The sequence below is a fragment of the Mya arenaria genome, chromosome 9, assembly GCF_026914265.1.
Source record: "Mya arenaria isolate MELC-2E11 chromosome 9, ASM2691426v1".
Taxonomy (NCBI): Eukaryota; Metazoa; Mollusca; class Bivalvia; order Myida; family Myidae; genus Mya; species Mya arenaria.
In genome coordinates this window covers 14,921,366-14,934,022 of record NC_069130.1, presented here as the reverse complement: position 1 = coordinate 14,934,022, position 12,657 = coordinate 14,921,366, and the positions used below count along the sequence as shown (strand labels likewise).

At 34.5% G+C, this 12,657-nt stretch overlaps 1 protein-coding gene across 8 annotated transcripts in view; it reads right to left on the bottom strand.

The window, feature by feature from the left end:
• Nucleotides 1-12,657, bottom strand: part of LOC128246942 (uncharacterized) — a 71,983-nt gene that overhangs the window by 26,554 nt on the left and 32,772 nt on the right. The window contains exons 1-2 of one of the 8 annotated variants that reach the window (XM_052965509.1): nt 5,119-5,210; nt 2,761-2,913 (exon numbers count right to left, since the gene is read on the bottom strand). The exons of 4 other annotated variants lie outside the window; for them this stretch is intronic. In XM_052965509.1, the coding sequence (XP_052821469.1) occupies nt 2,761-2,805 (45 nt within the window). In that variant the 5' untranslated portion in view covers nt 2,806-2,913; nt 5,119-5,210. Of the gene's footprint in view, nt 1-157; nt 600-2,760; nt 2,914-5,118; nt 5,211-6,657; nt 6,695-12,657 lie in introns of those variants that run through there. 3 more of the 8 variants (XM_052965511.1, XM_052965518.1, XM_052965510.1) reach the window with 3 other exon arrangements.

Below are 12,657 nucleotides of genomic sequence, written 5' to 3'. Positions count from 1 at the left end.
CATTTTTCACAAAATGTATTTATATTCGAACACGATCGTTAACATAGCAATAAAACATCGGGGTCCAAATGAATACCTCTGTGTCAATGAACTATATAGTATAACGTTGGCAAGATTTAGTTATACAAGCAAGAAAGAATAAAAGAATGATCAATACCGCGTTGAGCCGTTCAAAGTACGAGGTGTCGCCTTCCATTTTGAGTGTTAATTTCTCAATATTTTCAGGTAATTCCAGTCATAACACCATTTCCCTCTCACAACAATAAATATATCACAATACACAAAACCCGTATAAAAACAATCCTAACACACTACTCTAGTCATACCATTCGACCTCTAATCCAACAATAACAGCGTAAAAATTCTCCTGGATCTTATCACAACACTCTATCAAAGCAACAAATCGACCTACAGGTTCCTTATCCGCGTTATCGAGATGTTTGTCATTATTTACATCACTTATTATCATATTTATCCCCTTATTTCAGAGTACATCATCCTCGTCATACCACGGTGCCATCATTTGCAGAGGAAATCGCTGCATATTTCATGACAGAAATGAGACTTGACAGTGTTTGTATATTGATCGTTTTCCCTTCTATTTTCTACACACAGGTTTTTCTCCACTTTCCCTCTAAACTACAGGGAGACTTCGTTCCGGCGGATCGATTCCAAGAAAACAGCTGGTTCGAAATTAAGTGTAGCAAATAAAAAATGCGTTCGCTGATTAGCATTGAAGTGTGATTAGATTAGATTGTACTGTTGTTATGTATGAATATCAACAAGTGTTTTAAGGAAAATCACTGCACTCAAAATAGTAATGCCTCAATTTACGTAAAAGAAGTACAAAACCATTAACACGGAAGTCATACAAAAATACATATACTTTAAAGAAGGCTTGGTTATGTTATAGTTTGCGTTCACAATATGAATAAAACAAAAGAATGGCAACGCATTGACAAACAGAACAATTCAATGTAGTTTAATATTGTAACAAAGCCTATGTTCAGCAATGTACAGTTAAACCCCGTTGGCTCGAACACGCTTGGCTCGAATATCTCAGATATCTCAGTAATTGTTAATTGTTAAGGTTTCTGTCTTTGTAAGCCGTCCATATACAACCGAGGTAGTGTTTTCGATTGAAAATGGCCGAGACGTTCCGAATGACAACACCACATGTTACGAATTATAATTACGCAACATATCCACATATTGTACAAACACTACTGAATAAATGATTAAGGATATACGGGTATCTATATCAGAAGATAACATCAACTAACAAATTCTATATATGTTTACAAAAAAATAATCATCAACCATCTTATAATTATGTGCAACAAACTGCCGAGTCCATCATTACAATGTAAAACGGGGATGCAGTCAGAGATTACATCAGTATAAAATGAAACTAGAGGCGTTATCTTATCGAGTGGAATTCGAGGAATTTTCTAGGACTTTGAATCTAGCGCGCTGTGTTGAAGTCCCCCTGTACGCTGTAATTGATCGCCGGGTATGCTTATTGCATGAGCAGCGAGGGATCCGTCGGGAATTAATCCCAGAATAACCAGTAATGTGACACGTGTTGGTAACATGGCCGGGTTACCTCCAATGGGAGAGTATTCGAGGTCTTAGATTTTAAATTTAAAATTTAAGCGCATTTTCGGGGATAGAAATTTAAATATGATGTCGTGTTCGTCTGCAAAGCAATCGACCTTAATATCTTTTATACGTTTCATCCACTGGAGAAGAAACCAAGGCATGTTCTGACAATGATGTATTACCGAACAGATCCAATATTTCGGATTTGCATACTGAGAAATATCACCGTTTTATTACCACATAAAGGAGGATTCCAGAAAATTTGGATTAGGAGTTTTACTGTGGGTAGGGCGGTAATGGGGGGTTAAAAGAGTGGAAAAATCGTATGGAATTATCTGATATCGAACATAAAAACTTTTCACGGAATTGAAGGATTACGCAAAGTATCACCAGCTTAATTTCAGTAATAAGTATTTTCCAGTTCAGTAATAACAACTTTAAAACACAGTGCATTCCACCTCATCAATTCAAACTTATCCCCCAAAAGTGGTATGATTTAAAGCTGCACTCTCACAGATTGACCGTTTGGCAACTTTTTTTGTTTTTGTCTTGGAATGGACCAATTTTTCGTAAATGTCTGGAAAATAGTGATATAAACTGCTGTCAAAAGATCAGATCGCAGTTTTATATTTAACTTCGAAATTTAATGTTTTATGGCTCAAAGCGTTACTAATACTCGTTACTAATACTGAGTGTTTCGGCATAAAGCATCATTCTATGAACATAAATATGAAAACCTGCGATCTGATATTTTGTCAGCAGTCTTAAATCACTGGTTTCCAGATATTAACGCAAAAATTGGATCATTGAGTATAAAAAGAATAAAAATTTATCAAAATGGTCAATCTGTGAGCGTGCAGCTTTTACGTCAACGTTTCAATAATTATAATACCGCTTACCGTCACCAGCGGCCAGCACGTCATATTTGAGCTTTACGAACTTTAAGAAAATGAGTGTTCGGCATAAAACTTCATTTTTTGAACGTAAATATGAAAAGGTGCGATCTGATCTTTTGTCAGCAGTCTTAAATCAGTGGTTTCCAGACATTTACGCATAAATTGGCTTATTCCAAATTAAAAGAATAAAAACTTGTCAAAATGGTCAATCTGTGAGAGTGCAGCTTTACGTTAACGTTTCAATAATTATATTACTGCTTACCGTCACCAGCGGCCAGAACGTCATATTTGAGTCCGATGGAGGCATCAACAACAACGACTGAACAGTTGCAGAATTAAATCCAAAAGTTTATAACTTCAATCAACAACACTTTGTCCAATCTCATGAGTGTTTCAAATTAGATTTTGAGGCGTCCTGACGTATGACAAAACGAAAATGAAATCCCCAAGCATCCAAATAAAGCATTACCAGGGTATATAAAAGCAATTTCACTTTTCGGTCACTACCCTTTTGTACTTAGATAAGCAACGTTACATCCTTTTTTTCATAAAAAATACACATCAACAACCCTATCTTTTGAAAAAATCTAAAAGCCCAAACATAAATGTTTTATGACAATAATCCTGCTTGAACTATCGGCAACTCGCATCTACTAAAAGTTCAAAACATCACATTACTCACTTTTACTTTTATGAAATTTTCTGCCGTTTATAATTGGATTCAGCGAAGCGAGACTTCACAGAAACAATTTAATGATGCTTTTTGTATGCAGAACTTATCAAAGCTTTTTAAATGAGCCGTCAACTTCAATTCTAACAACATTATATGCTTGTCTTAAAATATTCCAAAATTCTTGCTGGCATTATGATACAATTATTATACAAAAATAAATCAATTTAATTGCACGTCAACATTATAATGTATGGGCGAGTTACAGCCCAAAAAAACAAACTGAAAATGAAATTACAAATCGTCGTCATGTACTCTAAATTAAACCGTTCGTAGCCATTTCGCAGTTGATCAGAGTGTTTAAAACTTAGTTCATGTTAACAACGTGTTTAACGACATATGTTGTGAACGTTTAAACGTGATATATCTTATCATCTGCTCATATATTTAAATAAAGAAGCGCAGCTATATCAATTGTCTTAAATCTTGTTAGAAGTACTGCAGATCACTAGTATATCAATTAAATTTTCAGAGCAGTAAAATTATGACAGTTAACAACGATCCAGTTAACAACGTTGTTAACTTAAACAAAATTCTGAACCATCGGCACATTTAACGTTTTACTTGTAACATGTTAATAGTAACAATTGTTCGTATACGATGTAATTGTTGAAATCATTTTCAAAATTTGTTAACCAATCTGACATGGAATTGCAGTATTTTTCAAAATATCAGCCATCCTTCAAAGTCACCCATAATACATTTCAATATTATTAAAGCGAACGCTTTTATCATCCACTTTTATTATACGCAACCCCGACATTTCCATTTAATTCCATTTGCAAAAGATCGTATCGGACTATTAAACATTTGCCGGATGTTTCGCAAATATGAACAAATTATTAGCAAAGAGATTTTCATTAGTAATATGCCCTTAAGCGTTTCAGCAATTGTGTGTCATTTTTAGATGATAAAACCACATGTATATGAAAACGTGATGGTTATAAGGTGCCATGTTTTGAAAACAAATGCATGGTTTATTATAAACAAGAATGAACCAATACCATATGTTTAAAACTTTTATTTTAAGTATATTAGTCATTAAGATTTAACTAGTTTGATCAATATTAAAATGAAACAAGAGTGCCGCGGAGCGACCACACACGCCCGTCTGTTGCCTGTTTTACAGCCGAACAACAGCAATAATTAAAAAAATAAAGCCTATTGTCTTCGGCTATGTACCAAGTTTCATTTCAGGATCTTGAACGCCTTTTGCGTGATGGCCAAGTGATGACTGCGAAAAGGACGCAAATGCTACCACCATAATATTATAATCTCGACCTTATTTTACGAAAACCAGACGAGCTTCAACATAAATTAAATGGAAAGCATCCGAAAATTGACATTACCAATTAACATGCAAAAAGTTTAAGAATTCGATAGTAACAAAAACGATTGAATTATAAACGTTCACTTTCAAAACAGTTTGACCATGCGACATCGACAAGTTTTAAACTTTCATAGTACAGTAATGACCGCCATGTCAATAACTATTTTTGAATTCCTTCTTTAAGAAAGACGATTTCATGGTAACAAAGTTGCTCAGCGGGGAAAATGATAAGGTGAAAGTGTCCAAAGAATTCAGTCCGATGTCATTTTATAACATTACATTATCCGAATTGTTCAACCGAATTATACGTGCTGTTCGCCAACAAAACGCTGAAAATGTCAATGGTATACTTCATAAATAGATGTCAAACGGAAGAGAGAGTATGAAAGTGAAATTATAACACCCATGGTGCAAAAATTCAAATGACCATACAGATAAAAAAAGTCGAACTTTAATAGTTTTACATCGCGTTATATCCATTACATTTTAAAGCTTGGTATTCATAATAAATTGTTCTTTTTATTCTATATATAAACACATGGTGTATCCTTATTCCTTACAAATACTATTTGGGAATTTAGACACTCATTTTAAAGCCATTATCCTATAACTTGTAATATATATCCACTTTGTTGCATTGTACATCCAAAACATAACCCACGATTTCTGACAGGCCGTCTGAAATGTTCAGTCGAAATAGTATTTAGTTTCAATTTAAGCTGTAACCAAAACAACCGAATTCAATGGTTGAATTCAAGATTTTAACCGGATAAGCTTGAAATAGTCGATAATCATCGCTAAAATAACTAGTCAACCGATGCTCATTAAATAACAAAATATAGGGGTATACATTGCTGTAGCAAATGTGAATTTAAGACTGGCGTGTAGTCACAATTTCAAGGTGTCAGTAGCTTTATATGTTTATACTTGACATGTTTTATATCTTCCAAAAAATCCTACAACAATACCCTAACTTTTAATATCAAAATATATGGGTGATTTAGGCCAGTTAGCAGCGCTCCAGTCAGGATTTGAGAGGGCAGGGTTCTAGGTCAGAAAAGGGTACTTTTGATAAGCATTAAATAAGACTTAAAGGGGCACAAGCATGGGTCAATGTTCAATTCATGATTATGGGTGTGATGTAACTACTTTCAATACTAATAGTTTGTTATGAATACCTTATTTGTTATATTTACCTTAGTGCCAAAATTATATAGATTTATCTATATTTATTATTTGTATACTAATTTCTGAGATTTGACTTCAGAATGGCAATATGTCCAAAACATATCAAAGATAGTTCAAATCTGTTGTGTTAATTTATTAAAAAGCAAAGGCAGCTCTGTCAAACAAAAGGACACAGTGGGATATAGTAAAAAGGCAGCAGGGTGCCGGAAAAGGACAACAGGGCAACACCCCCACCCACCCACATACATCCCCTGCTATTTATGCCTAGCTGGAGCACTGGGTAAACAATAAATTACATGTACACTGTTGTCGATGTGAATTTAAGTCAGTAACATATTCAACTTAAATCCTTAACATTTCTCAATTCCTCAAAGACTTTCCTTACACAAATGTACTCATTTAAACAATACCCCCTTTGCAAATATTCCATACAATAGAATTGGAATTAAATATTTACCATCAGGAAAGTAAGTCTAATTGTTTCTTAGGCTCATGGGAAAACTTTACCTTGTTACATCTATGCATACGATCTATTTATATGGCAATTCCTTGGAAGCATTCTGTATTGAACGTCTACTGTATATGAACGTTGCAAGTCTTGTGGAGCCACTGCAGCGCAGCGACGGTTCGTTGTTATCAAACGTTATAATTGTTCATTTTATTATAAATCAACTGTAGAAACTTTCATTATGGCTTCCGTCTAGTCTAAAACAATCAACTTTCAATACAGAATGCTTCTAAGGATTTGCCATACAACTGCCTTACAAATAAAAATGCAATACTGGGGCGAGATGTCTGACAACGACAAAATCATTCGGAATAAAAAGTAGACTGAGAAACATAATTATAAAGTGTACGATTACTTCATACTGTGACCGATTTAAATCAATGAACAATGACAGCAAAAATACCTGACCCCCGAAGTATTACAAGCCAAATGACTTCAAATAAGCCGAACTTCAGTGTCACGCTGTCATGTTTACATGTAGGTTAAACATCAGTAAATTTTGAAAGGTTATTTTCAACTAAACTAAATTAACCAATATAGAAAAGTCATTTAATACTAGAGACCTTGAATCACAAATACAGGTAACAGTTTTGTTTTTGTTTATATAAACATTGTTTATTTAGGTTTATGTACTGCTAAATACGTTTATTGTGACGATGTTATAATGTTTACCTTTTCGATAAAACTAAACACTAGTGCATGGTTATTTGCCATAATCTTCATAACGGGTGCTAATCCTGCATTTACGTAACTTATCATTGTTTGTGTGATATGTATTATCTTCGTTATCTAGTATTAGTTTTAGGAATAAGATTCCGCATTTTCGCTTCCTTAATCTCAGACACATTGAGATAAAAGTTTGGGAGGAATAGTTAAGGGTGCCCCCCCCCCCTCCCTTGCGTACCGGTCGGAATACACGTCGTTCATTTTAACATGTTTCCTGCGTGAATTCGATTAAACGTGTTAAAGAGGCTTCGTACCGAACAATTCCAATTCATTATGTTCTGCGTTAATTCAATTAAACGAGTTGACGGAGGCTACAGTATGTTCCGAACAATTCCAATTAATAAGGTTCTGTGTGCATCCGTGGTATCAATTTGGAAGTCCCAAGTCCCAACTCGTTCTCCTTAACCCCCCCCCCTCCCCACCACCCCACATCTCCTTCTCTGATTACCTCCTACTTTCAAGATGAAAGGGTGGTTCAGCCTCGTGCATTTTTGATGCTGATATACTACTCGTACAAGACCTTTATGATGTATTATATTACATGACTAACAGTATGCTTACTAAGTACTGTACAAACCTCTGCAAATATAAGCAGCAGAACTGGCAGCCCATGCAATAATATCCGCTGTGAAACCATGGTGTACACCTTCTTGCACGCAGAATCTATCGTTAACAGTAATAAACAAATATTCCAGAAATTGGAAATATGACTATTGATGACACAAATTTTTTTTCTCACTTCCAATGACAAATCACAAGTTTTTAACTCCAACCAATGTCTTCCTTTAACAGTACTGTCACAGTAGCGATGATGTTTTATCTATGAAGTGGGATGCGGTGGGCAGTCCCTATTGAAATCTTTTGTGCTCCGATATAATGCAAGCTTATCACAGTTTAGAGGCTAATTTTCACTGACCATTCTGCCGTTATTGATTCTATTTCTGACGTGGTCTTTTACCTACTGACAACTATATAGACTTTGGATATTGGACACTCTTAAAGATGCACTCTTACTCCCAAATATGATTTACCACAATTAATAAAAATGTTTTAATGTAACAATAATGATTAATTAATGTCGAAAATAATGGTTCTTATGAAGGATACCGAGTTAGGTTCCTAAAACACGATATTTCTACCTTATAAGACTATAGTAGATCACAGAAAATATTTTAGGACTCACCAAACATTTAATATTTTTTGGTGTTCAGCTATTTAATACACGGTTACAATCGTGTTATCAGTGATTATATTTTCCATAAATGCATTATTTAGTTAGTAGTTAAAGGTTTATCATTCAACATTTATGTTTGTAATGCATGTGTATATGTATTGATTTTAAACAAGAGTGCCACTTTAAGTCTTCCAATTATCTTTTCAGATGCTTTAAACACCCTTTCAATTTTTAGAGACTGACCTTTTTGGCAAAGCACACCCCGGACTAAATGCGGCAAAGTTACTTGGAGACCGATGCGATTTTAATGTCTATAATATAGAATTTCAAGCACAAAGAAATAATTGTGTCTCATATCATCTGCACTAATGCTTTTCAATCAAACTTCAACGAGATATTAACACTGATGAATGAGCGACGTTAAAATGTATGATATAATGGGTTCCACTTCAAAACAATCCATTTATTTTGCCGCTAGCGACAAAACTTTAATTAACAATTCACTACTAAAAGTTTACGTGCAGTGTTGTATTGTTTATTTTTTCTTCGAGAAAGACTTATTCAAATAAATAGATGAATATATTTTAATAAGATACAGTTCTTATTTATAGTCCAATTTCGATTTATTACTATACAGCATGCACAAAATCCATTTATATCCAAGTCCGACAGTGTTAAAGTATGTCCCCAATCATTGATGGTTCGGAAATGAAACTTAAATATAAAGCACACTTCTGCCACATTGACCTTGTCTTCATATCAATGAGGTCAAACTGACCAAATAAGATACACTGTGACACCCGCTATTTGTCTAAACTCTTTCATCAACGACGTTGCGCAATGTTACATAGATCTGTGTTTGGCATCTGCAGACCGGGGGCTATTTACATTGTACATTGTTTACTGCGCGTTGACCCAGCCAGTTTAAAACGGGTACCAGAGTTACCTCTCTTTCTTTATATCGATAGTTTGAGGCATATTAATTTGACAGCTGTTTTGTCATATCCCAATTGAATGTTGTAATAGTACATTCAAAATATTAATAATACAATTTTGATTAAAATATAAAATGTTACCAAATTTTTAAGCAGATAAAATATGGATGCCAAAATGATAACGAATTTCACAAAACTATTTAAAGGCATTAGAGGGACTAGACACCACATGGTCCCAAAATCAGCATGAGACCGATAATTCATCACTTTACATGAATTTTTGACAACTTCTTTTTTTCTTGTAATTGTATCATCCGGTGTCTAGTCCCTTTAACATATATCGTGTCTAAAAATATTGTCATTGTTGAAATAACCTTTGCATGTACAGCATGAAATTAGTAACTTATTAGTACCAATTTGTACATATGTGATAAGTCATGATATTTCGGAAGATGATAACCATGGTCACGGATTGGTTTTAAATAGCTCTTGTCTGATGTAAACACGCGAGAGTAAGTTGCAGCGAGATAACGAGATCATAATGCGAGATAAAGAGATCATAATGGTGATTACACCGATAAATACACAGGTACACGAAAATGATTGATTAGATATTACATATGGATACTGATTAGACTTGAATAATATTTATATATAGAAGCGGATCCAGCCCCCCCCCCCCCAAAAAAAAAAAAACCGTCCAAGTTTACTTTTATTTCAATGTAGGAGAAAACGGTAATAAAATATGCCCCAAGTACCCCCCCCCCCCCCCCAACAACATTTTAACCAAATAAATTTCGGTTCTAAGGGAGGGGCGCAAGTCAAAAGGGGTCGCTCCTAGGTTACCCCCCCCCCCCCACACACACACACACCTTACCGTCGAATCCTGGACCCACCCCTGACTAGGGTTATGTACTAGTTCACGATTTTTAAAAAGCATTTTTTTTCGCTTTTTTATATTACTAAATAAAGTGTGGCATATCATTAAGAGTGTTAAAACTGGAACCCTTCAACAAATGTTGATATATGCTCAAATTATGTCTTTGAGGTTCACAATTTGAATTGGACATAAGCACTTGATGCTTACAATGTTTAAATTTCCGTTCTCCAAAACGAGTCCCTGTGGGCGAGTGGATAAAGTGTCGGTTAACTATCGTTTTCTTGGTGTAGATTTTTCATACTCTTTTCTCCGATTTCGGTATCAAAGAGTAAAATAATCATAATATTACTGTTTTCAGATGCATAACCGGGAAAATATATATTGGTGTCAAAACTTGATCGAGTCCCTTTAAGAACTTTTTTACCAGAATTGACGTAAAACACGTGGAAAAATATAAAAGTATCAACCGGGTTTCACTTATGAACATAGTCAACTATCTATGAAGGAATCCACTAGCGCCCCTGGAATCCGACCCACAAATACGCGGGAACTCTGATAACCCAGTTTACCTTAATGTAAACTGTAGATGCGTGGTGACTCCATATAATGTTGGTATCATTTGAAAGGAATTTGATGGATGATCTCGAAAATGAATGTAACCGCGTAATGAATAAATAGCGGCACTTATACTGTCCCGATAGAGAGCTAGCTTTGTTAACGACGCGGTAGAATATCCTCTACCGTGGCTTTAAGTATATTTGTGTATATTGTCACATTCTGTTATTATAAATTAAGTATTAACAGTTTGTATACAATGTAATTGCTCTTTATTGCAAACTAAACTCGGGCGATAATTGACACACCCTCAAAACTCGCTATGTCGAACTCTGTTATCTCGATGTACTGGTTATGTAGAACTTTTTCGGTCAAAGTTATACATTCACTTCATTTACTTTATTGGTCAACTATTAATAACATGCAGTCCGATTAGCTATATCGTTCTTAGACCCAATTAAGACCAATTCTGAATACCAGCCCAGGGCCCATGGACGGAAAGTTTCAAATCGGAATCTAACCTCACACTCAGCCTTAAAAAGGCACATTTTTATAAAAATATAAAGAATCATCTTTATTCCATTAAATAAACATAAATGATTGTACAAATTGAAAAAGTTATGAAATTCAGCAAATTGTACCATCAATTTTGTACTACAATGGAGTTACAATGAAATGCAGATTCGCAGTTTTGCCACTTGAGTCTGAACTCAGACTTGAGACTGTTTATAATCATGGTCCCTAGTCTGTTCTGTTTTGTTCTCTTCGAAGATCTGTGCCTGGGGCAAATATCAAACGGTAGCATCGGTACATTATACAAAACATAATCAAATTATAAAGATAAAACGAATCACTTAAAGACTCAATATATTGCTTAAAATTAGCCAATCTGAAAAACCATTATCCCCCCTCCCCTCTCCACACACACACACCAAAAAAATAAAATCAATCTGCGCTAAACTTATAAATCTGAATTAATGTCATGCCTTGTAGCTACTTAATAAATCAACCGCTGCAAATGTTGTTAATTCTTTTAAGAATTTTTTTGCTAAAGACCAGTGCTGTTAATTATATTTATAGCAAAATCCCTTCCAGTCTATCAGGAAAGTTGCTTAAATTAAACTACGTATTGTCACACTGTTTCCATAATTGACTAATATTTCATACTAATGAATACTGTCTGGATGTTGCCTCTGCGATTGGAACAGGTAAATCACAACGATTGCAATTGAATTTGTAACAAATCCATGGATATGTTAAACTTTGATTTTTTTTTCTCACTTGGGGAAATAATGGTTTACGTACATTTCACACTGTGAATATTAAGATTTTAAAATACTGATGGTTTTAGCGAAAAGGTTGACGATAATTAGGCCAAAAAAGTTCTTTGGTTTCCAGTTTCATTTCGAAACAAATAGGGAACTTTTTTATATATTGTTTGGGGGCAACCTGGATTCTTTACCAAATCGACCTACAACAGGGTATATCACTATTGTAGAAAATTATTGTTGGAAGTTTTAGTTTTTATAATGGTCAAATTTAAACAAGTTCACTCCAAAAATGCACATTTTTAGAATACTGGGAAAAAATACTGTAAACAAGTGTAGGGTCGGGAGGAAAACATAGGGTCCACCGGATTTGTGGAAATAAACATATTTTTTACGAATTATAATGGTTTATATCATATTAATGAAATAAAATAAGGAAGCTTAAAAGCCGTTGTTGACGATGATAATGATAGTAATGTCAATATTGTTGTTGTTGTTGATGATGTTGTTGATGTTAATGCTGTTATTGTTGTCGTTGTTGTTGTTGTTGTTGTTGTTGTTGAAGCTGTCGTTGTTGCAGCTGTTCAAATAAAAAATTGTTGTTGACGGTGATAATGACGGAATATCCATATTGTTTTTGTTGTTGTTGAAGCTGCTGTTGCTGCAGCTGTTCAAATAATTGCTTTAGCTGTGAAAGTGTTATTTAGTTACTTTAGACCTGTTCTAAATATACATCCAAATCCAGCGACTTGACGACGCATCACACAGGTACCAACAGTTCCGGGTATACATTATTTCAAAAAAAAACATTTGCTCCATTTTTTTCATGAACCCCAAACGAGGCAAACAGTGACGTTAACAGATG